The sequence below is a fragment of the Pseudopodoces humilis genome, chromosome 1 (assembly GCF_049639895.1).
Source record: "Pseudopodoces humilis isolate 2021_Gansu_Grassland_sample_001 chromosome 1, ASM4963989v1, whole genome shotgun sequence".
In the NCBI taxonomy this organism is placed as follows: domain Eukaryota; kingdom Metazoa; phylum Chordata; class Aves; order Passeriformes; family Paridae; genus Pseudopodoces; species Pseudopodoces humilis.
In genome coordinates this window covers 22,955,037-22,980,798 of record NC_142200.1, presented here as the reverse complement: position 1 = coordinate 22,980,798, position 25,762 = coordinate 22,955,037, and the positions used below count along the sequence as shown (strand labels likewise).

Here is a 25,762-nt window from a genome sequence, read left to right as displayed (position 1 = left end):
GCTTCCAAGTCAATTGGTTGGAATTTGTAGGGTGATGTCTGTGTGTCTTTGGTCTTTATTAAGTATGTCAAACTTACTTGGGCTGGGAAAGGTAAAGAAGATTTTTGTTTCCTTTACACTGCTATGCCCAGTGCAGGTCAGGTTTGAACTACTGGGTAAACAGGGCATATGCATAATTTCCACTGCTGTTGTTTATAATATGAATGAAATAAGCTGGTTTTAATGTCTGCTACCTTAACGAAGGAATTAATTCACAAAGGCTGTTTTAAGTGGTTAAACAAATTACAGGAGAATGTGTTTTCAGTTTATTGGAACTGTACAATGTGGAAATTAAATGTCTATCATAAATGAAATTTACAGAATACATAAGTTAATTAAATGTACAGAATTACATTCTGTAACCGCTTCACTACTATAATTAGATCTTTTTCTTCCTGACAGGTGGTTTGTGAGGAAGGTGACAACTATGCCTACTCAAAATATGGACGATTTTGTCATGAAATCAAAATGAACTATTCTCCATATGTGAATTATTTCACTCGAGTATACTGGAATAGATCCTACTTTGTATATAGAATCAACACTGTGATATCCTTCCAGTCATGAAAAAGCATGCAAGCTTCTTTCTAAGGATTGATCGTGAATGAATTTCAGTTGGAAAAGTTCCTTTTGAGCAAGGAAGTTTATTTTTGCAGATAGATGTGCACACATGCAGTGTACTGACAATTTTATTCTACCAAACTGAAATTCTTTGATCTACAGATCAGCAGACACATACACCATCCTTGAAGGAAACGGGAACATTTATCAGTTTTACAGGCTCTATAATGTGTTACAGTCTTCCATGTTTTTACATTTTTCTTCCCATTATAAATCATCTTAATCTTCATGTAAATGAGATTTCTGACTTTTGTGTTAGAGAGTTGGTATGCGTAGACTTCAGTAAATACAGCAAAATTATTTTAGGAGCTCATTTAAGTCATATAGCTTTTAATTTTTAGCAGGAAAGCAATCACTATCCCAAGTCTTTTCAAGTAAGTGTTTGGATTTTTAGTTTGGGGTTTCTTTTGTTTTAATTCTTCCTGTCTTCCATGGTAAACATTCCTGTGTTTATCAAATACACATTTATACATCTTCCACGTAGTTATATTGTTTGTATAAATCAAATAAGGAAGATTTTACTTAAACAACACTTCCACAGATTAAGGCACTGATCTCTACAGTGTTGTCTCTGTTGTCTACAGAGACATGTTGGTGGAAATGCTAGGAATTAGACCTAACAATAGGAGCTGACAAGCTGAGATCTTCAGTTTGGAAAGAACTTGTTTTCAACATTTTTCCACACTTAAGTGTGTATGTATGTATGCATAAGTGTGTCTTTCTTAGCAGCTACCAGAATGGGCCAGTATACCACAGTATGCCATACTTGTTTTCAGTCAGGTGTAGCAGGACAACCAGGTTTGCTATTGAGACTTCTGCACTTCAGTTTCACCCTGTCTGTGTGCTGGTATGTGTGTGTGTGTGTGTGTGTGTGTGTGTGTGTGTGTGTGTGTGTGGAGGGATGGGTGATACTCATTTCATTCAACTTATTATGCAATAGGTATATTAAGATAGTGCCATAACTGTCATTTAAAACACTATAATCACCACCATTAGTAAATAATGGTACAGATGTTTATAGCTATTTTTATATCAATTATGCAAATACACAGATTCTTGAAAATTTGGGAAAGTACTCTGCAGTTTTGCTTCCCTCTAAAATTTGTCTTTATTACATGACCCTCTTTGCCTCTACAACTCCTTTTCTTAACAAATTATCTGTTCATCCTGTTTGTTGCTGGCTGATAGACTTTCAAGAAAATGAATGATGTTTTAATTACAACTCTGGGCCTAAACCTAGTGATGAGAGTGGAAACTCCAATAAAAGGCAACAGTAGCATTGCTTAATGTAGGTGTAACTGGACAAAAAGCCAGCGCTAAGTTTTGGAAGAAGTTGCTCACCCCTTAGGAGTTACCTGCAGTTACAAACTAACGTAACACTTGGCCCAGAGACCAGTCTATTAGGCATGTGGGAAGGATCCTTTGGAGCACAGATGTCTTTAATGAAGGATCTGGCAAAATAGGATGAACCCCCAGCTGAAAATTCTGCAAACCATTCTGCAAGTGGAAGCTGCAAAACAATCCTTATGGCAAATTGGAGATTTTAACTCTGAAATTATTAGGAACTGCAGCATGTTGTTGTATGTGCATGATTCTTCTCTGCTTATGCAGATACACTTGCTTACTTTACACTGACACATAGTGCTGAGATTTTTTAAAACTGTTACCACTTTTGGAGTGATTTAAAGGAAAAAAGCTTTATTGTTGTAAAAGCCAACATGTCTGTAATTTGGTTTTTACTTTCGGTTATATTTTTAGGCCTACAAGTCTTGACAAAAATTACACATTTTGTTTGAAACCCATGTTCAGATAAATCCATTGAATTATGGGATGTTGTCACTGAGAAACATCCATATAACTGAGTTACAAGTTACAAGTAAATATCCTTTCTGGGCATACGGGCATTGTGTTTGGGATAGTGTGTGCCTGTGTGTCTGCTGGAGTGCAGGCTGCATTTATTTGCTTGTGCACAAGTGCATGTTTTACTGCACTGGGCTGTTCCAGACTGCTCAATTACCATATACCAACAGAAGTTTGTATATTAACTTGAGCTATGGCAGGCCTGCAGGAACTCCCTCTGTATGTGTGGGTATAGAAGTAGTATTTGGAAGTAAGTTTAGAGTTCCTTTTTCAACTTCAATTTGTTTGAGTCACTGTCAAGGAATTACATGTCTGTGTGTCGGTCATTTAATCTCTTGAAGTTAGTAATTCATGAATATCACTTCATATCAGCAATAAGGCATCCCAGGTGCAAACTTCAGGGTTACAACTGTACTTGGGTAGATGAGGTCGCAGAGCTTACGGCTTCATGCCTTAGACTGCCATGCCAAGATGCAACATTCAACTGTCCTTGACTGCCTGTTGTGTTTTACTGTAATGTTGTGCGTGTTACCACATAGAATATAGTTTGAACACCTACATGTAGAGCACACATATTAAGAAAACCACAAATGAGGCTACCCACACATCTAAACAAAACTGTCTTGTAGCACATTGGCCTTTATACATGTTTAAATGAACGAGTTGAACTTTATTTGAACTGTGACTTAGTTATTGCTATTAGTTTTGTCATAGTTTTTAAGATGTATTCTTGATACTTCAATTGATTCTGCTTTAGGAGAATCATTTAAGATTTTTACCTTGCTTTTTATATTAGAGAAAATTATATTGCAGCACTGTTGGCACAGCAGCCTTAAGTAACAGAAGGAGCCTTTTATTTGGGAGAACATTGTGGTTGTCCTGTAAAAAGGCATAATTGAAATGAGTGAATGAAAGAGTCATATCTTATAAAGAAAGTGAATTAATTTCTTATCCAGCTATGGACTAGCAAAAATGCTGTCTAATCTCCAGCTTCTGTGAAAAATACTAAGTTCCAGTGATATCCCTCAGTGGGACAACAATAGGGCATAATTACGCCAGACCTGTGCAGAAAACCCTGGCTTGGTTTTCAAACAGATCACAGGTTTAACTCCCTGAAAGGGTTGTGGGAAAGTTTTACAAATTTTGATCTGCTTTGCTGTAGATGTTGCAATTTGGTTGAAACATGTGCCTTGCAAGCTTTTATTAAACAAACAAAAACCTCAATTCATGTTTCTTTTTGTGAAGATTTTTTTTTAAATTCCTGTCCCTCTGATTTCTAGAGTTTCTGTTGTGTCTTAATACGCCAGCCTCCAAGGATGCCCAAGTGGTGCAGCTGGGATGTGTGCCAGCCATCTAACAGCTGTTCACTGGGAAGAATGAGAATTTGTATAGCAATTCTTGTGACTATTCTGCTGGCTTATTTCCTCCTTCACATTTCCACTTTCTGATATATTTGATCTTAGTAAATGCAGAAAAATTACCTTGAAAGAATAAATTGTATAGTATTTTCAGACACCCACCTGTTATCCTTGGACTTGGGAATCGAAATTTTACCAACCCACAGCTAAACTAACATACACAGTTTTGTCATAATCTTAAAAAAATGCTCTTTCACTTCCTGAATTACCACATACTTGAACTCAGATTTGACAGGGCTTGAGACTAAGGAAAGGTATTTCTGAGCATAAACTTCTGTTCATTTTATTTAAAAAATAATTTATTTAATTTCTTCCAAAGTAAATGGTGATACAATTTAATACAACACAATCTTAAATACATTTTCCATGGGGATGGGGAATAAGGAGAAGATACACAAATGTGGAAGAAAGATGGCCAAAAGGTTTCACAGGCATTGAAAATTTTTCCAGCTATTTGCTCTGGTGGCATAACTATTTACTGAAAGGTAGAGGCTAGGGACCAAGTCTTGTTCTTATCACCTTATTTTCACTAAGTCATCTTCAAGTGTCCAGACCTTGTGACATGCCATCAGCTTTTCCATGCAATTCACAAGAAAAGGAGCCACAACATCTGGTTGTAGGGATTCTAAGGTATCCCTGCGATCCTTACTTAAAACTTCATATAACCTGTCCTTTAACCAAAACTCCAACAGGAGAAAGCGTAGGCTGTGCTTGTGAGTGTGTGGGCATGTGCACACGTGATGTGTTTGCATTTACAGGTGTCTGTTTTACTATTGTGTTTTGGAGATGGAATGAGGAACTTCTCTTAGCAGTAATGGTGATTGAATCTGTAAGTCTGGTAAATATTGATGGGCAGGTGGACTCTGGAGTATTGTGGTATTGGAGATGAAAGAGAAGCAGAATTTTATTCCAACACAAGCAATATTTCACGTGAAATAGTACCTCAACATAAATCTGCATAATCATGCTTTAATACTGTTTTTAAAACCTAACTATAGAGGGGGAGAAAGTGGAAATTGTAAGACATGTATTGTGTGTTATCTTAATGATCTTTTCTACTTCATCAGTACAGCTGAAAAAGCAATCACCATTATGTTGCTGCACTCTGAACTATGCCAAATGCAGAGCTAGTGATGCCTAAAGGTCTTCTGAATTGTTTTGTACCTCAACAATGTGTTTAAATGTAATTAATCTGGCAATGGTTTTGGTTTCAGCACAGTTAAATGTATTTCTGCCTTTCAAGTGATGTTTAAGGTTACCTATTTATTTGATGGGACAGAAGGTTTAATGCCTTTCAAAGTTTCAAACTTGTTTACTTCAATAATGCAGAAGAATTATTGGTGGTGCTTTACTTATTAACAGTGACATTTAGCAGTAGTGTGTATGGCATATGGATTTATCTGTGTGCAGCTACTTAACAACAAGTCTAAGGAATACAATTCCTTTTATCCTGTTTGTTGTCTTGGACAGTTTTTTATGAAAATAATGTATACATAATAAATATTTTTCTCTTGTATTTTTTTTTTTCTGTGGAAAAAAAAAATTAATAAAAGCCAAGTCCAGAAAGTATGGATTGTTTGGGACACAAACCATTTTATCCTTTGAGAAGACAAGGGAAGACTGTGCAGCATAGCTCAAATATCTGTCTTGATGGGCAGCATAAACAGTCTCACAGCTCTTGAGGACAAGCAGCCTGCTCAGACTGGATCCATATGTCGTGCTGACTGTGACATACTTGTGTGAGGATGAACAGCAAAATGTGAGCTGCTTCATATGGAATTATTGAACTGTGACTTTCTCCCTAAAGATCCTCCTACAGCAAGCATGTCACCTGGAAATAAAGTGCTATGCAACGTCAAATGCTTACTGATACATTTATTTTTAATCTACTAATGTATTATCTGCCTTGAATTTTTACAGGTTTTGATTAAATATCTTGGAGCCCTCTATTGTTTTATACAATATTATTAGTAGAAATCTTCAGATGCAGATTTGTAATAATTTAATATGTAATGATACAAAAATCTTGATTTTTTTTCTTTAAGTTATATTCCAGTAGAAATACCCTACAAAGTACTTCTCCAAAAACTCCAAAGATCATTTAGCACCTGAAAAAAATTATGTATTTACATCTTTAATTTATAATGATTCTGAGTTTGAGCATTTATCAGACTGCTTTGTTTAAAGCTAGTCAGGAAATGAGCTGATGCTGAAGTATCCAAGTTTAGCCATTCAAGCAACCAGGCTTTTTGTGGTTGCTTAGCTCAAAGGGGAATGGAGCTTACTGGCAGCATGAAATTCATGTTGGTATTTGTGTACTCTTCTATGCCTTTATGCAAAACTGAGACTTGGTTACTATCTGTGAAACAGAGAACATTCTATTACATATAAAAGAATTTGTATTGATACATGTCTGTAAGTAGGTGTATATGTGTTTTATGTGAGTCTGTATCTCTGTGCAAAATATATATTCCATTTATAATCAATGATTCAGAGGTGGTAGATAAAATTACTGTTGGTTTGGATTATTTTCCACCTAAATAGTGGTTCTGGAATCTGTAGGACCTAGTTTCCCAGATTTTCCCATTTTTACAATGACCCAGCCTATCATACTTCAACCCCTGTATGCTTTTAAGTTGCTTAGGTAATAAATGTAATGGATGTTTTTTTTAATAGTGGTGAGATGAGATGCATCTTGTTATGGATTAAACTGCATATATAGAATATACATACATTAAGCAGTCCTGAGTATTACAGAGTTATTCAGTAGGTTATAACACACTATCAGTACATAGATTTACTTTCAGAACTTTGAGCAGTTACACTCTCCATGAGACTCTGACCACAGAAGCTGTGGTCTCCCCAGAGTAACTGCTAGGTGCACCTGTGGTTTCTGTGACTAATTTGATTTCAATTCTGGGCAGTAAGACAAAATCACTGCAGCAGAAGTGAATAAACCATTTATGCAATTTTAGAAAGGTACATTAAAATCAAGCCTGTTTTTAACTTCATCATGAAATCCTCTTTCTAAAACACATGCAGTTCAAACAGTCATAGACTAGTATGTCACATTAGTCATGTCTAGTTATAGTATGTCACATTTTCATCTATTTCAGCATTGTTAGCACATGGATAAATGCTGCTCCTTTCTTTTTTTCTTCCTTTTTTTTTGATTTTTCTCTCCTCCCAGGCTGGCCCATTTTATCTGAACTGTAGTCCAAACTGCTGGCTGCATTCCAGGAGCTTGTCCCAGCTGCGAGGAAGGGCCAGAGGAAAGCTGTTGGGCTTGCTGATGTTTTGGCCTCAGAATGGCAGTTCTTAGTGGTTGTAGTTCACAGTTCACTAGATCAGCTTTGCTTAAGAAGAACCCTCAAACTAAATTTCAGTATGATTCTCTGCCTATAGAAGCTGACAATGTCCTGAAGGTATCTGTGTTGGTTTAGACAATGTCTAAGGAGCTTATTTATTTGTATTTATTTCTTGTCTGTGTTGTTTCCTATTGAAGGGAAGAGCCATCTCCAACTATCTTTACTGAGATGTCCTCTTGGATTAACACTGGATCAGTCTCTGGGGATTCTGCCTCAGTTTTGCAGGAGCAGACAAGTTCCTTTGGAAAACATGGCTACATTCAAGTGTGTTTGCATCTCTTTAAATGGTAGGGTAGGATTTGTGGCCAGAAATACCTGTGTATTTGTTTCATTGTCACACAGGTTTTGTGTAACGATGTTGAAAATAACACAGCCGTGCTAGTGAGTATCCACAAGGCAAGCTTGGCTCTGCTTCTGCTCTGTAAGGTGTGCCATAAATTCTGGCAGTGGGAGTGACATGCAGGAGAATCCTGAATTTCCATTACCAAAATGCTGTATTAATGTATTTGAAATACATGGGTTCATAGGTGGGAGGAAACACTGTGAATAAAATCTAGTTTATATCTTCACAAGCTGTAGGGGAAACTGCATGTTTCTAAGTGTTTGAATAGAAGAGAATAGGGTAGTGTGTCCTGTAATGTAGGCTAAAAATGGGACTTGATTTTGAGAGGATTTAATTTGCTTGTTGAAAGTTGTGTGAGGATGCAACACACTTCAGAAGAGGGAATGCTGTGCCATGTCTCCATACAGAGCTAAGCTTGTCCTAAACTGAACACTTGTTTGCGTGGTCTGGCTAGCTCATGAAGTGTTTTAAAATTAATGAGCCTTCTAATGCCTTTGTGAAGGGAGGAATTAGGGCAAAAAGACCAACCACAGCATATTCAAAGCTTGCTACAGCACATTAACCAGGCAAGGATCTGGATGGTTACTTTTATACTTTCACTGCTAAACCATTCTGGAAAACTATTTGGGTTTACCGTTTCCCTTCCCAGTCTGAAATCTTGCATTGTGCCACATTTTAGAAGCTATCATCCCTTCACCTTGAGGGGGTAAAAAATAAAGATTGACAGCTTGTAATAATGGGATGTGATCTCCCAACAATTACCTCTCCATAAAACTGGTAATTCCCCGGGTGGCGCAGGTGCAGGTCTAACAGTTGGGTGTTACCTTTGACTGTTGCCCGTGATATTTGACTAAACACGAGTGAAATGGCTTCTGACTTTCTTGTGCAGACCTTCACTTACAGCCTAGATATGTCATCACTGAAGTTACAGCACAGCTGGCAACAAACACCCCTGCCTTCCTAACAAACTTCTGGTAAAACTAGCAAGCCTGTTTGAAGCAGGAAGAGGGAGCATTTCTGATGGAGCAACACCTAACATAGTTTGACCAGCTAGGTGTGGAGACTCTGCAAAAGGCTATTAAGCTGTTAACCTTCACTGTGTGAAGGGAGATACTCTTGTTCTTGGCATCTTGGCAGATGCTGCTGGGAACTCGTGCTTGGAGCGATGAGAAAATTGAGTACTGTTTGGTTTGATGGGTAGTGATTGACACTGGAGTGGCCTGGCTTGTATTCACACTTCCACTGATCTAACACATCTTCCACAGACTAAACAGAGCGATGAGTTCCATGCCCAGATTGTTTCATGCATGTTTGGTGGGACTGATGTGTTTGCTCAGAAGGTTCATTCAGAAGGACCATTTCAGTCTTGCTCTCAACAAAAGCACACACTGTTCTTGTCCCAAAAGTATTGCATCTTTCCTGAAGGAGCAGCAACCTGAATGTGCACTTCTGAGAGGCTGTGCTTCCAAGACAAACCCAGCTTGCAACAGAGGAAGCCTGTCTGCTGGGTGACATCTGCTCTTATGATTCAAGTGTCCCAAGGTCTGCTCTCTCCTATGCAATAGTGTTTTCTTCCTCTTTTATGGTGGTTCTTGTAGCTTGGCCAGGTGGGTTTTTTACATACAAGCTCAGGAGAGGGAGGATAACCAATTTTCCTCGAGCCACCCCCTCAGGAACTGTAGTTCATCCTGTGTCTGCTCAGCTTGCAGAAGACCCGGAGGGAGTAGCTGGTTGCATGCGGTGGTTTGACCCCGGCTGAATGCCGGGCACCCACCAAAGCTGCTCTATCACTCCCCTCTGCAACTGGACAGAGCAGAGAAAATACAAGAAGTTCACGAGTTGGAACAGGACAGGGAGAGATCACTTACAGATGACCCTCACGGGCAGTGTGAAATGGGGGAAGATGAGGAACTTGCCAAGCAACACTGTGCGCTTTGCCACGGAATAGGGGGAGCGTTGTGCGCTTTGCCACGGGCGGGTTCCCCGCTCGACCACGCGGGGCGGGCTCGCTCCGTCCCCGCCCACGGCCGTGAGTGGCCGCGGGACGGACCAGGGTTGCCCGTGCCGTGGGTGCCGGTGGCGGCAGCGGCGCAGAGCCGGGCTGCGCTCCGCTCGGCGGGATGGGCCGGGCGCGGCGGAGCGGCTGCGGGCTGCTCCCGCTCCTGCTGCTGCTGCCGCTGCTCGGCGGGGCGGCGGGGCCGGGGTGCGGTGGCTCCCCCCGCCTGCTGCGCTTCTCCGGGCAGGTGCCCGAGAACAGCCCGGCGGGGACGCGGGTGCGGGGCTTGCGGGTGCCGCTGCGGAGGCTGCTGGGCCCCGGGGAGCCGGCCGGGGAGTGGGCGCTGGAAGGCGACGGCGCCTCCCGCTTCTCCCTCCAGCGGCGTCCGGGCGGCGGCCGGGGGCTGCTGCTTCTCCGCACGGCTGAGCCCCTGGACCGGGAGACGCAGCCCGAGTACGGGCTCCGGCTGCGGCGGCGGGCGGGACGGTCCCCCCGGGAGGCGCTGCTGCGGGTCCGGGTCCTGGACCGCAACGACCAGCGGCCGTGGCTGCCGCCGGCCCGGCCGCTGGAGGTGGACGAGCTGGTCCCGCCGGGCACGGAGGTGGCGCGGCTCCGCGCCCCGGACGGCGACGAGGGCGCCAACGCGCGCCTCACCTACCGGCCCTGGCCGCCGGGCACCGGCAGCCGCCTGCTCTTCGTGGTGCCCCGCAGCGGGCAGGTGCTGACCGTGGGCTCGCTGCTGGGGCTGCGCCGGCTCCGCCTCTGCGTGGCGGCTCTGGACCACGGGCGGCCGCGGCCGCTGCGCAGCCCCGCGCGGTGCCTGCGGCTGACCGTGCGCGGGCGGGGGGCGGCGGGCGGCCCGGGGCGGCCGCGGGAGCCGCGCTCGCTGCAGCCGCCGGGGCCCGGCGCCCGGAGCTACACGGCCCGCCTGCCCTCCGGGGCGCGGGTGGGCGACACCGTCTTCACCGTCCCGAGGAGCCGAGACCGGGCGGCGGGCGGCTGGTTCGAGCTGGCCTCTCCCGGCGCCGCCCCCGTGGCGGTCGACAGGACGTCGGGGCGGCTCTACCTGCGGCGGGAGCTGCGAGCGGGCGGCCGGGCGGAGGTGCTGGTCAAGGTGCACCGCGGCGGCGGAGGAGGTAGCGGCCCGGGACGGGGCGGGGAGGCTGGGATGGGGTCGGTTCTCCCCGCGGCGCAGCCCGGGTGGGTCGGGACGGCCGCGAAAGGGACGGGTGGGCGTGAAGGGTTGCCCCGAAGGAGGGGGATGCTGAGCAGGCACGGCCGTGCCGGGCGTTTGCCATTCGAGGAGATGCGGCCGCTGCGATGATGCCCTCCGTGAATTGCGGAGAGCTGCCCTCCGGCTGCGGGAGCTCGGAGGGTGAAGTGGGAATGTGCCTGCTCTTCCCCGGTACCGCCCGCAGAGCTTCTGCCTTTTGCCTTTGAAGGAGCAGCTGGAAACGTAGGGAAAGTTGTTTTGGTTGTGTCTCGTAAGGAATTCTTGTCACTTTTGTAGGACCAGAGGTGTCTGGTAAGGCGTTAACAAGAAGGGCCCGGTAAAGAAGGGGCCGCACCACAATAGACAGCTTGTCTCATAGAGGGGCAGTTAGCAGGGAGCCTCTCCTGTCTCTCTGGTCCTGCTGGAAGGAGCTGGGAAGGAGGAAGTGACGCTGTCCTGGATGTGGGCACTTACAGACCTGCAGCTGCAGCCCACCGCGCTGGGGGATCGCGCTGCGCCCGCTCCCTGAACCGCGCCCAGAGATGCCGGGAGTCAGGCACGGCACTGGCACAGCAGCGCACTGGAGGGGAAGGGAGTCGTTACAAAACAGATGTTAACGAGCCTAGGATAAGAAAAAAATAATAATTCTGAATCAGAAATCCTAGGAGTTGGCATAGAGAACCAAATGGAGATATTGTAGTTATATGTCAAGAGCTCATATACTGTTGTGTATGGATTTCCTAATAAGACAGCAAAAAGAATAGCTAGACTTACTTGATAAACTTCTTAAACAACGTTAAGCTTGAGGTGTGTTATGGTTGCAAGAGCCATCCTTCCCATGATCTTCCCAAGAACTTTCATCTTAAAGTACGTTTTAGAGTGCGTTTCTAAGTGCAGCTCAGGTTGCTAATAACATAACTGGTTATCATTTGCTTAGGTTTGTTTTGTATTGTTTGCTTGTCTTTTTCTTAGATACTTGCACCTTTACTAAAGAGGGAATATTTACCAATTTATATCAATGAATTTTACAGCCTAGTGCTCAGGAAATGTGAAGCATAGAGCTGAAATAGAGAAAAACAAATGTGCTGAAGCACGCTGGGGGCTGTGGTCTTTACCAGACTGCTGTGTGCAGTCAGCAAGTCCAGAGCTGCCTGCCCTGCCTGAGAAGCTTATTCTTGCAGGAGTGGGATGTGTTGTGCAAGTGACAAACATTTAACATTAGAAAAACTCTGCACAGTATTTCCAGCTACTAACTTTAAACAAATCACCTGATGTTTAAAGTCGAACTTCACATTCAAGCTAAAGATGGAGTTGGGAAGGGGATGCACAGCTTGACTGTCTTGCTTATTTATAATGAAAACAAATAACCTTGTGAACAGTGTTCAGTATATGATTAATTGTGTTGTCCTCTCCAGTCTGATGGTGTACAGCATGTTTTTACCACTGTCTGTGCACTAATAATGTATTGACAAGAGATGAGCCTCAGGGAGAAAGAAATTCAATGATCAAGTGGGACAAGGTCATTTAGACACTCCTTTAAGCTACTTTGAAAATCAAAACTCTCTTATAACTTTGTAGAGCAACAAACTTGGGATCTTTTTCTGTCTGCTTATATTACAAAAATATGGTGAAATGTTGAGAGGATTTGAGCATCCATTTTTTTTTTATCTGAAGAGACCTGACAAACTGTCAAAAGTCAAACAGAATTAACTTTGGTCTGCTCCTCATTTCTCCTCACGTCTCTTACTAAATGTAATTAACAATCACTCACAAAGCAATCAATATTATAGAACATGTGTCAAACTTTTAATCACCTCTTTAATTGAAAAACAAAGTTATCAGACCTTTATTAATTGCCATCTCTTATGTAAAAGACATGAATGGACTTAGGCATTTCACAGGTGCTGCTTCTTCAGGGAAGCATGTCTCTTAGGGTTCTGGATGCATTTACTAATTTTATTTTTTTTTCAAGAAAAGCTTTTTAGAAAAACAAACTTAAAAAATAAAACAGTAGGTCAGATAGTAACTTAAAGCACTGTTTCTGCAACAGTAGTCCTAGGGAGACAAGGTATTTTTGTGCACAGTTGAAATACTGAAATAAACTGAACTTAGAGTACCATCACCTTCTGAACCTTCCCAATTGCTCAGTAGCACACACAGCAGTGATTGGGAGGGGGCTGCCATCTGTTTTGTGGGGACCCTGTAGCAGGCACTGTGAAAGCACAGCTGTTCTCCTATTGAATATACACTTGGTACATGGACTGTGCATCAGAAAAATTTTTGCACAGTTTTTGTGGCTTCTCTTATTTGCCTACATGGAGCAGTTTGCATTTTCTTTAGGAATCTGGCAGCCTCCATCTGTCTGTCAAAGCCTTGCTGTTCTGCGCTCTATGCATGGATAATTATGGATTGGACCTGGAGTTTAGACAAGACTCTCTTGCAAAGGTAGGGGTTGCAGACCCATCATTTCTCATCCAGATTTTCTTTTGGGACATTTCCCATCCTGGAAACACTGACTGCACCATCAGAACAGTGTGGGGCCTGAGCATGGAAAGGCTGGGGATGGTGAGGAAGAGTTGAAGCTCCCTTTCTCTTCCAAGTCTGCCTTTGTTCATTCACACCTACAAGTACCTACAGGTTTTCCTACTTCTCATACCAACTTAGGGTACGACATGCACTTACTGTTTCATCTTCTGCCCCCTCAGCTGTCTTCTCTGATGCTGGCAATAGGTACAGGTGCACACTGTGTAGAAGTTTGACATTTAGGACTTTATCATGCTTCAAAAAGCAGTTTCTTACCCCTGTTCTTCTAGAAGACTTTCAGCTCTCGGTTTGGTTTGGGGGCTTATTTTGTTGTTTTTGTTCTGTTTTTTTGGTTTGGTTTTGTTTTGTTTTTTGTTTGATTTTTTTTTGTTTCAGAGGTGTTTTTGTTTGGTTTGTTTTTTTGTTTCTTTAAACTTAAGAGCCTGTCACGAAGGGCTTACAGAGTGCACACTGCCTTGTCTTGGAATAGTGAGACCCAGTGGTAGATGTCCATGTTCTGCACACACACACTGCAGATACACTCCACGTGCCAGCTAACTGAAAACAACTCTGTAAGAAGTCTCTCCATAATCTACAAAGGGTAATTTTGTTTGGCAACAGTAGGAACTCAAAAAAGTCATGTCTAGGCAAATCTCTTCCCCTCCCATGTGTCTGCAGTGCACTGAAGGGTTAAAGGGCTGGTGTTAGCAACCCTTTAACTCTGGGGTGCCTCAAGACATCAGAGGGGCAAACACCAGCAGGTAGTTTAAGACTGAAGTGAGTAAAACAGCTGCAAGGCTGTTCAGTATTTTCCTGGCTTTGGAGGTGAGATGGATATCTCATTCCTCTTCTCTTGCAGGTGGGATAACAGCTGTTTACTACTGTAAGTGAATTCCAAGGAGGGAGATCTTTAATCTGACTGAGGAGGCTGTGGCATAATGCAGTTCCTTCGGTGTGGTGTCTTACGGTAGAATATGATCAGCGTTGAACCCTTATGACTCACTGGAAGCAAGCTGCATTTTAAAAATACATCTGTCAGATCGTGACATTCCTGTAAATACAACCTGAACTGCACATGGAAAGAATATGTGCTTTGAGTCCCTTCTATTTTCTTAAGAAACTTCCATCAGGATGACTACTGGGAAGAGAAACCTTTCAATCCACGTAATACAGCTTTTATAAAAGCTAACAAGTAACATAGCTTAGGTTTGTTGGGTTTTTTTTCCTTTTGTTACCAGAGCCAGAAATGGCCCACTGCTTCCTGGCACCCCCTGGCATTTTTAGAAAAATCTCACTCCAGAAACAGAAATTTGACCTGATCAAGTATTGAGGTCATATTATATGCTTTTTTTTTTTTTTTTTTTTTCCCTCCCCTGATGGCATTGGGGGGTGTTCCCTCCTGGTGTCAAACTGATTAAAACCATCTGTGGGTGCCATTTCCATGCCTCCAAATTCAGGTACTGACAGAAAAAGCTTGCTTCACTTAACCCATGAAACCATTTTAATGGCCAGGGATGAAGGTTATTACGTTACCCCATCTGTATGTATTTTTGGAAAAAATCTTGCTGTAAAAAAAAAGAAAAATTAATGTAAACATATATAATGATACAGAGGGAATAGATAAGTCTTAAGAATGTCTGATAAAATCAGACATGTTGAGAAGCCAACAAAAAGCTTAAAACTGAAGAGGTAAATGCAAAGCTTATGTTAGAAGTATTCTTGGTAAGTTACATAGGCTATTTAAATGATGAGAAAGCCTCTATCGTGACAAGTTTGAGAGCAAAGCAGTGGGAAACCTTAAAAATAGAATATTCAACCCTTTATTCTCAAGACTAGCGTCTTGAGACTATGATTTAATATTTTAAGTTTTCATTACATTTCAACAGCATGAAGGCATTTAAAAATCTGGTTTTAGACCCAGATCAAAGCTGCACCATGCCAGAAACACCCCTGCATGCTCCTGGTGTTGTCTCTCACTCCAGGAGCACTGTGCAGTGCACAGCAGTGTTTGATTTTCGTTTACTGGCAGGAGCCAGCTGACCTGGGGCTGCCTTTGCACACCTGCATTACACATGGGAGGCACAAAACACACACGTGCCACGTTTGCACAGGCAGTCTGTCCGTGTTAGCTCCCCATGGCAGATGTGCACAAAGCCTTCTCTTCTGGGACCATGAATGGAGTGGAATTGAACTTGTTCCTGCTTGTGCATCTCCGAAGGGCTTGGAGAGCTGTGTCCTCTGCAGGGAGCAGTGGTTTCACAGCTGGGGTTTTGGGGCATTTTAGGGGTTCCTTGCTACAGCAGTCAGACCTTGGCTAGGGCTGAACTCAACAGCACTGCAGTTTGAGCACTGAGGTTGGCTTGCTGGTGGAAACTGCCCAAAATTGAAGAGAAAGTAAAGCACAAAGTTTAAGAAAAGCCTTTAAAAACCTGACCTGAGGAAACAGGCTGATGGAAAGGATTTGGAGCTCTGCTCCTGCCATGAATGGTGCTGATGGAATGCCCTAAAAGCAGTGCTTGATGACAACAATGTAAGGAGCCATTAGTTCCTATGGGTGGCTGAGCTTTTACCTAAGTGAACCCCATGTATGGCGTAGACCTGATTTGTGAAAGAGAAGTAGCAAAGTGTCAAGGGCCACATCTATGGAAGAAAATCTGTTTAGCAATTCAGTATATATGGAGAACTGGAAGGTGATCTGGCAACTTTACTTTTTCATTTCTTAGGACACAGCAGAGTAGCCAGCACACAGCTCCTTTGGAGGCTGCTGTTCCAAACTTCACTCCAGTGCTGCTGCCCAGCTTCACCAAAGGGGCACGTGCTGCTGGGTCTGAGCTGCTCCTCACGGCTGCTCCCAGTGGTGGTAAAGTTAATACTGCTACGAGGTTTTTTGGCATCTTTTTGTACTTGCCAGACACATTTGCTGTTCTAAAATTATTGTATTTTGCTTGTGACATTATCTTTTTAAGCTTGGAAAGAATTTTATACACTTTAAGTATTGTCATAGGAACAGGTCTTACTGCTTGGCACCTGAGCAAGCAACTTTTTATTTTAAAAACCTTTAAACAACCTTCAGGGAGAAGAGACTTAATTATATTAAAGGACAACACTGATAAATGCCTGTAGTTTTTCCACAGGAAGACTGAACATCAAAACAAAGTGATTCCCAACCACTGAAGCAATCAGACTCTGCTACAACCTCTCAGGAACAAGATTTTTTATGTCCCACACAAACTACTTTAAACTTAATAAGTACCACTTTAATGAGGAAGAGCAGATGCTGTGCTGGGTAGGATGATTGCAGCTGTGTCTTACTACACTTTCCTTCTTTAAAAGCCATAAAAGATCCCCTGAATGCCCTCTGTGCTGTTGACTCCTCAGCTACTCTTACTATGTTGGTGTGATCTGACTTCCTCATCAGCTGATGTGCTTGCAACTAATTATTTTTTGTATAGTATTTAATAACATTTTTACTGAGGATTAGTCAGCTGTTAACGTGGCAAACTGTAATAAAAAACTTGTTTTATGTAGAATCTGTTATATGGAAGCTTTTGCAATCCTGTAAATAGTTGTACCTCCTACTTTCTCTGTGGTGCTGTGTTTCTAATTCTCCTGATAGTGTGTGGTAATGAGCAGCTGTTGGCAGATGCAGTAGATTTAAAGGTTGAGACAGAAATGCTACATCTGTAGTCACAGGTCTGAGAGTGCTTCAGAGCTTTCCTCTGGAAATGGACAACAAAATTAAAACAGATTTTAAAAACTAGAGGAGGACACCACAGGCAAGATGATGTGATAGCAGTAAAAATACAATGGATTTTGAAGTCCTGTTCCTATAACTGCCTGCAGCTTTTCCTGTGGTGTACAGACATCTGCCTGTGGAAATGATCTTTGCTGCCTAGCAAATGTCATGGTTCTCAGACATCCCATGTGATAGAGGTACCCACTGAAGCTGTGCATTCACACAGAAAGTGAAAAATTGGCTGAAGAGTTTTCTTTGCTGTCCATGTGTGCAGTGGCACCTGCAGTTGCCTTTTAGCTCAAAGGTCCCTCTGGGAGAGTCCACAGGTAGTACTGAGAAAAGCAAGACCTTGGCCCCTAAACTGGGCAAGGGTGTGTATGCATTGAAAATGTGTCCAGGTGCTGGTGTATATTAAGAAATATGTAATAGGCATAATGCAAAATTATTTCTGCAGGCTGTTCTTTTCCAAGCTTGCTGGTTGTGGTCAGCTGAGGAGGGAAAATTGAAATTAGCATAGCTTTAGCTGAGACAGTCACATTGCCCAGGTGTACTGTGGCTGAGGGCTCTTTATCCCCAGGCTGCTGCAGTGGTTTGTGGACTGCCAAGAGAGTAAAGAGGCCTCTTTGCATAACTGATGGTGAGGGTATTACACTTCTATTTTTACCCTTATTATTGCCTTCAGGACACAGTACTCACTACTTGGTCCAGTGTGAGTCCAATCAGTGCCCTAGTGTGATTCAAAGGAGTATGATACTCCTGGGAATTGTACCCAAACCTTAGGAGTATTTGTGGGACACCAAATCTCAATAAAAGCATCACATTCGGGAATCTCTCATCAATGTCTGAGGTGGAGCTGACCCATGACATTCATGACAGCAGACTAGCTGGACTGAAGGTGCTCCCATACAACTTTGCTTAAGGGAGTTAGGGAAAAGAAATTAATAAAATTAAGCCTTCAGTTTTGAAGGGGAGATCTGTGTTGTGAAGGCTGTCCCCATTGTAAGAGCTTCTTGGTGCCCCTGCACTTCTCTCAATGGGGGTGACAGCACGTGCTGCAGCTGGGGCAGAGGGATGAGCATCATAGCTGCTGCTGACTGGACTAGTCCTGAAGACCAAGTTAAAGCTGCTTTCTCTTCTCCTTTACCTCAGTGAATACCTTTATTTGGGGTGCTCATCTTCTGGCCAGCTGCTGATGTTCAAGCTTGTAGGAATAATTTACCACCAGATCCAAAAGCCACTTGGGCAGGAGAGAGCGGCACAGTGGACAGCATGACTGTGTAAATATCACTAACAGTGTAATTAAAATGCAAAATAAAAAAAAAAAGCATTTCTGAAAGTGATGATGAACTGTGGTTAAAGATCAAATACTGCCACAAGAAATTTTTAAGTTTAAATACCCCTAAGCAGATTATGCCTATGGTCCTAAAGATGACAAGGGGGTTTTAGCATGATAGTAACCATTTCTCAGGTGTAGATTTCCTGGCTGTGGTTCAATAATGAGCCAAAGCTGAGGACTAGTGGTGTGGCCTGACAGTACAATGAGGAAATTTCTAGGCATCCCACCTTGGAGTCCTGTTTCAGGCTGGGTACTTCAGAAACTTCTTCACATACCACACTCTCTCTTTTCAATTCAAATGATTCTTTTGCCTGAGGAGAAACAAAACATAAACTACCATTTTTAATGCACATTTTTTACTTCTTAATTTTCCAACATTAGTCCCCTTAAACCCACATCAGTCAGTGCTGTTCTAATCCTAATCTTAGGAAAAGAGATTCTCTTCTCTTACCTTTCTTCTTTTGGTAAGGGAGGAAACTAAATGATCAAAGGAGTGAAATTGACGAAGGTTTGCAAAAATAGCCATTTGCAGCCTCAAAACCCTTTCCAGTTCTTCCTTTTCTTTCATATTCTTGTCCAAGGAAGGTGTGGGTGTATGTACTCTGATCTGCTGAAGAGGGTTTAACTCTCCAAGATGCAGACTTAGCATCTCTTCATTCCCCCTGTTCTTGCACTTGCTACATCCTAACATTTTTACTTAGGATGCTCTTAACTGGTGACTGATTGACAACCCTTTTGTTTACATGTCTTTTTCAGGTGTAAGCAGGAGGTAAAACTGAAGCCTTGGGGATACACCAGTATCTCCAGGAAAATCAGCAATCTTTAATATTCTCTTCCAGACTGATCCTACCAAGACTGTTTCCAATGTGTGGTGCAGAGGCCAGACTATGCTGTCGATAGTCTGGTTTCCTGATTATTTCCTTCCTTGCAGTGGATGATTCATATTGACAAAATAGGTGAACTGCAACATCACTGGGTGATGTTGCATTTTGTTTTAATAGGAAGCTGTGGTTGTGTCAGGAACAAAATAAAACACTATTGATTTCAGAGGCTTGATCTGTTAATGCCTTTGCAGCTATGACAGTTGAAAACACAACGCATTCCTGGGGAAAAACTCTACTTTGTCAAGGCTAGTTTTGTTTCCCTGACTTGTTTCAAGACAGTGTGATAATTTTACACAGTATCTGATTGCCATGTGTCCGTAACACCTTAAAATCCTTAAGTTTCTCACATCTGCTGTGTGTGCAAAGGGGAACGACCATAACAAAAATGTCCCTACTCATAGTGCTGCTTCTGATCAGCTCTTTCTGGATCATAGGGGAAATTAGTGCTGTTTGACTACCCAGCTGATGGTCTCCAGACTGTGTTCAACACTGCTTTTCATGTTCTGGACCTGAATTGATAAAATCTGCTCTTTGTAACTATCTTTTCTTCCATTTATGCCTTGCTAGAATTAGAGCTCTGATCTATATAGATATAACCTAGACTATTTTGCTTTGGACTGGAATGCTTGCAGGTTGTTTAAATTTAAATTTTGTTTACTTACATGGAGAAAACAGCTTCAAGTGTGAAAATCTGAAATAAATGCTGAGGGCCTGAAGGAGTGAACCAGGTCTCAGCTGCAAAAAGGTTTTCCACCCTATAGCTGAAGTTTATTACCCCTGCTGTACTACAGCCCTCCAGGTTTGGCTTCATCCCAGCTTTTTCCTTTCATGTGTGGTGCTGGATGTTTCTAGACTGCCATTCACTCCTTTTCTCACTTCTTACCCTTAAGCAAACAGCAAAGATAAAACACAAAGTCCAAAGAATGTTTATGTTAGAAGTTCCTTGAAGCTGCAGGGGAATGAGTGACATGTGGACATGCATGCCTCAAAAATCAATGAGATGCAAAAGCTGAAGGGCAGGGAGATTAATGTGTGATGGAAAGGATTTAATAGTCTTGCTGGTTCTATGCCCCTGCCTAGAGGCAGGTTTTGTCACAACAAAGCGATTACCAACAGATCTTTGTTTAGTCTTAAAGATCTCAGTGATGGATGCTGTCTCACCTCTCTGGCCACTATTGGGGGCTTCATTGTCCTTATAATGAAAAACATGCTAAGGGATCCCATGCCCATCACCTAATGCCAGTCTTTTCCTTCAGAATGAGAGTTGGTTGTTTTTTGGTGTGCAGTTTAGGGATAGCTGACTGACTTCATACCTCAGTCCTTCAGCCTCTTAAATCACTCTTTGCATGTCTCTTGCAGTCTCCTGAAAATCTCCAGGTCTTTTCACCTCTCTTGAAGGGCATTCTTTCTGGTTATGCTCTTTGCTTTTCTCTGGACACTTGCCAGCTGGTCCATGTCTTTCTTGAAATCCAGCCTCTAGAACTTTAGTTCACTGGATTGCCCAGAGAAGTTTTGGAGTCTCCCTCCTTGGTGATATTCAAAAGCCTTGTGGGACATTTTCCTGAGCAGCCAGCTCTAGGTAGCCCAGCTTGAGCAGAGCAGTTGGACCAGATGATCTCCAGAGGTCCTGCCACCCTCACCCATCCCATGAGTCTGTGCTCTGAGGCTTTGCTAAGTGTCAAAATTTTACCAAGGTTCAGTGAGGGCTGAGCATGAGCCACCATGTGCCCAGGTGGCCAAGAAGGCCAGTGGCATCCTGGCCTGGCTCAGCAATAGTGTGGCCAGCAGGAGCAGGGCAGGGATTGTCCCCCTGTACTGGCGCTGCTGAGGCCACAGCTCGAGTGCTGTGTCCAGTTCTGGGCCCCTCAGTACAAGAAGGACATTGAGGGGCTGGAGCGTGTCCAGAGGAGGGAAATGGAGCTGGTGAGGGGTCTGGAGCACAAACCCTGTGAGGAGCTGCTGAGGGAGCTGGGGGTGCTTAGCCTGGAGAAAAGGAGGCTCAGGGTGATCTTACTGCTCTCTGCAACTGCCTGAAAGAAGGTTGTAGCCAGGAGCAGCTCAGTCTCCTCTCCCAAGTAACAAGTGATAGCACAAGAGGAAATGGCCCCAAGTTGTGCCAGTGGAGGGTTAGATTCAATATTAAGGAAAAAAATTCTTGCCAAGCATTAGAATAGGCTTTCCAGGGAAGTGGTTGAGTCACCATCCCTGGAGGTATCCAAAAGACATGGGGAGACAATGGGTGGCATTTAGGGATGTGGTTTCATGGAATTGAAGAATTCTTTAGGTTCAAAAAGACCTTTAAAATTATCAAGTCTGACTGTCAGTCTAACACCAGCACCATGTTCACCATTAAATCATGTTCTCAAATGCCATGTCCACATGCTTTTTCAACATTTCCAGGGATGCTGAATCCCATGTTTAGTTGTGAAGTTGGCAGTACCAGGTTAATGGTTGGACTTGATGATCCTAGAGTCTTTTCCAACCTAAATTCTTCTATGTTTCTATTTAAATAAACCTTTCATAGAGAGAGAAGGTGTTTTTAAGAGTCCAGAAAATTATGATTAATTTGAACAACACAAATGTCCCCTGACATGCTCTCCTGAACTCAGTGAAATTTGTTCACTTGTCTTTTTTAAAACATAGATCTGTTTTATTTCTGACTTTTGGTGGGTTTTACAATATCTACAGCAGAATTAGGACCTCATTCATTATTGATTGGTACTTAATAACTGGATCACCTACAAGGAGCAATATTAAGAATAATCTGTATAATTATAATTTTTAAATCATTCTCCAGGTTTCACTAAATGGGAAAAATATTTGGCTAGATATTCAATCTCTGCAGAAATTAGAACTGCCTAAATTAGATCAATAAATGAACAAAAATATCTTTAAATGCCCATGCCTACAAGTTTTCATCCCTTTACTAGCAAAATAACACTGTCTGTAATTGGCTGAATTAGGACATGTATTTCTCAACCCTCCTTCTTGGCTACAGATAGAACAGTGACCACTCCAGCTCTCTTATGAGCTAGTACCTCATGCTGTGGGTTGTGCCTTGTCCCTCACAGCAATACAGAGGGGGGAAAAAAAAGTGAACCAATGTTCTCCTGTATGCAATGCTGGTACATGAGAAAAGCAGAAATCTAAGCGATCTAAGAAAAACTAAGGAAACCATGTCTTAAATGATTTTAAATACTTTAAAAGCCCACAAAACTTCAGTTAAGTTTTTTCCTTCCTGGGAATGATTGTCTCTGGGAAATCTGCCTGGCATGTATTTTTACTGCAGGCTAAGGCTGCTTGTAAATACAGGTCTGGTGTGTCAGGAAATATCTATCTCTGGGTAGCTTTTTATTTAGTGGCACATCCCTGAGACATACGCTTAAAATTGGAATTTCTGGCTTACTTCTTACCTTTGGTGCTGGTTTTGTCCACCTGCTCCTGTCTTCTTCCATCCTGTGTGAAATTACCTTCTTGAAGGTAGAGATGAAGGATTTCCTGTATGAGACACACATACACCTGGGAGGGTGTTTCATTTTGTAGTGGTGTAGCCCTTAACAGACCTGAAATCTCAGCTGCAGTTGAAGTATGTGATCATATTTTAACAGGCAGAAAATGTGCATTTCTCCCATGTACCTTTCTACATACCCCCCTTTCTACATTTAGTTTGTCTTTTTATTCAAATTTATTCTCTACATTCAGTAATACATTCATTTTAATTTGAAGTCAAATCTTAAGGTCACTTTCAGAACACAAATATGCTTAGGAAAATTTCTTCAAGAAGCCCATATATACCTTTATCATCTGTTAGTGACTTGCTGTGAATTAAAAAGACTTGCATATAGGTCTACCTAGAGCTAAAAATACTGTAATTAAATCTCTACATGTCCTTTGCAGTGAAAGCATCCCTCTCAGTTTGTTTACAGATACTAATGGATAAGATCTTAACATTCCTGACTAACATTTCCAAACTAAAGTTTGTGACCAAGCTGTCTAGAAATCCATGTGTCTTTTGCAGATGATGACTGGTACCTCTGCCACGTGACGCTCCTTGCCCCAGAAGAGGAACTCCTGTCCTGGGGCATGTACCCATACCCGTACCTGGCTCGTGTTGATCCCGATGCGCGCAAAGGCACTCTCATCTACCAGCTCGTCGCATGTTACAGTAGCCGTGAAAACACCACTGCTGGCATAACTTACACACTCATTGCAGGTAGGGCTGGCCTGAAAAAAAGGTAAAATTCTGTTTAGTTGCAGATGTTTCATACCTAGTTCCCATTTTATAATTTCGTTGGTAGATTTTTCCCTTGGGGAATCCTTAAAGGTACAGCAAGTACAGCAAGTAGAAGCTGAAAGTGCTGTAAGTAAAAGTTATGTGGATGGGAATCTTTCTCACCATTTTCTTTGCTTATTTTGAAATTGATGGCAGCTTTACTGTTAGCTTAAGGCTCCATTTCTTACTCATTCTTGTCTCTTTTACACTGGTCAGCAAAACAGTGTGAGTGAAAGATAAGGTGAGCAACTGGAAAGGTAAAAAGAAGTGCATGCAAGGACATGGGTGGATGAGTTGAGGATGGCTTACCTTGAGATGGTGAGGTGCCAATGTTCTTGCTGTGGGGCATGTCTGAGACTGGCTTTGTGCATGTCTTGCTAGGTGGTGAAGAGCGATTCCGAGTGGATAAGGACACTGGCGTTATCATGACGACTGGTTTGCCTTTGACGTGGAACAAGGAGTACGTGGTTACTGTGGAAGCCTCTGATGAGTACGGCAACAAAAGCCCCTACGCCTCCGTTTCCATCCTGGCAGGCTCCCGACCTCCACAGTTCACTAACATGTCCTACAGTGTGTTTGTGCCTGAAAATACTCCAGCAGGAGAAAAGTAAGTTGAACTTGATTACGTGACTCCCTCCCTGCACAACAGAGTGAAACTTTTGCAGTTTTGCTTCTCAGGGCTAAGCAAATGCATTTGTCTATTACATTTTAAGAATAATGTTGTGTTTTCTAAAAGAAGTTATGCCTCTTCTGATGTTTCAGTGTCTCCAGTGTGACATGAGTCTCCACGTGTCAGATGTAGTCTGGGATGCTGGAATTATTTCAATGCTTTTGGGGTCTTAGTGCAACTGAGTTCATCATGAACTAGAACATCCAAACTATTGGCTATGCATCTCCTGGTGATTTAAACAAATGCTTGAAAAATAGTCTTTCAATTAACCAGACCTGGAGTTGTTTGTGTCCCATTTGTCTTGTATTTAAATTTCTAGAAAGACAAATCATTGCCAGACTCTTGAGATAACAGCATCAGTGTGAAGTACAAATAGATAAAGCTCAATCTCCAAGGGGCTCTGCTGTTTCATGAAGAGTAGCTAAACCAAGCCACAGTGGGGAGATGCTCTCAAGCTGGCTCTGGGTTTATTGTCACTGTTCAGCTACTTGAGAGCAGAATGGGCTTAAGGACTCTAAGGAGCAGGTGGAACAGTGCCATAAGGCCTCTAAGGAGCAGGAAACCTCAAAATATACTGATGACCTAGGAAAAATTGTTGGAGATGTGCCACTAATCCTTAAGAGAGACTGAATGAGGAGGAGGGAATTTTCTCTACTTCCCAGGAGCTTTCAGTGAGATGAGTTAAAAGTGTATTGTGCTGGTGAAAGACTGGTGTGAGAGGTGGAGCTTCAAAACATAAGTCAGAGTAGGAAGGCAAATATTCCTTTGATGACCTGCCAAGGTGGACAGCAGGATCTGGAAAGTCCTGTGCTCCATGGGTTTCCCTTCTATGTCTGAACCCATTTATTTTCTGAATATACAACTACAGAGAAACTCAGAAGTGTAGTAGGCCATTTATTTCTGAGAAATTATAACTGAGAAACTGGGGTTAATCCAGAAACTGCTGTCAAGTATTTAAAAGACTACAATAGGGAAGAAAAAGATGTTTTAGTGGGTTGTTATTTCAGCACTGCTATGTCAGTGAATAAGTTTGGTGAGAGAAGAGAAGGTAGAGGGGTTCCCTGTAGCAAAAGGGGTTTCCAGTCTGAGTACAAAGCTGAGCCAAGCATTGACAGAGAGTGAGCAAGACAACTCTCCTCGTCCTATCCTCCTCCTCTAGGTGCTGAGGAGACAGCCTCTGTTGCTATTGTTTTGAAGCAAAGGGCTGTTGTCTCATTCTTTGCAGAGTCGCAGTTGTTGAGGCTGTTTCTTTCCAGAGCCAGCCTCTTTCCTACACTCTCCTGACCAACCCCTCTGGGCTCTTCCGGGTGAGGCAAGAGAGCGGAGAGCTCAGCCTGACCCACCCTGTGGACTACGAGAGCGAGCACCACCTCTACCACCTCCTACTGAAAGCCATGGAAGTTGAGAGCACTCTCAGCAGTGTGACTGAGGTACATTAATCTCTTCATGTCCTACCCGTGGTCTGCAAACCCTTGTTCCAGG

At 42.9% G+C, this 25,762-nt stretch overlaps 2 protein-coding genes across 2 annotated transcripts in view; both read left to right on the top strand.

Annotated features, from left to right (window-relative positions):
- Window positions 1–6,420, top strand: part of DPY19L4 (dpy-19 like 4) — a 33,199-nt gene extending 26,779 nt beyond the window's left edge. The window contains exon 19 of the mRNA XM_005517015.3: window positions 442–6,420. Coding sequence (XP_005517072.2) covers window positions 442–606 — 165 coding nt within the window. The 3' untranslated portion in view covers window positions 607–6,420. The remainder of the gene's footprint in view (window positions 1–441) is intronic.
- A 3,349-nt stretch (window positions 6,421–9,769) lies between these two features.
- LOC102100582 (neural-cadherin-like) overlaps window positions 9,770–25,762 on the top strand; it is a 53,337-nt gene continuing 37,344 nt past the window's right edge. The window contains exons 1-4 of the mRNA XM_088058297.1: window positions 9,770–10,781; window positions 23,356–23,550; window positions 23,992–24,217; window positions 25,506–25,710. Of these exons, the coding sequence (XP_087914423.1) occupies window positions 9,770–10,781; window positions 23,356–23,550; window positions 23,992–24,217; window positions 25,506–25,710 (1,638 nt within the window). The remainder of the gene's footprint in view (window positions 10,782–23,355; window positions 23,551–23,991; window positions 24,218–25,505; window positions 25,711–25,762) is intronic.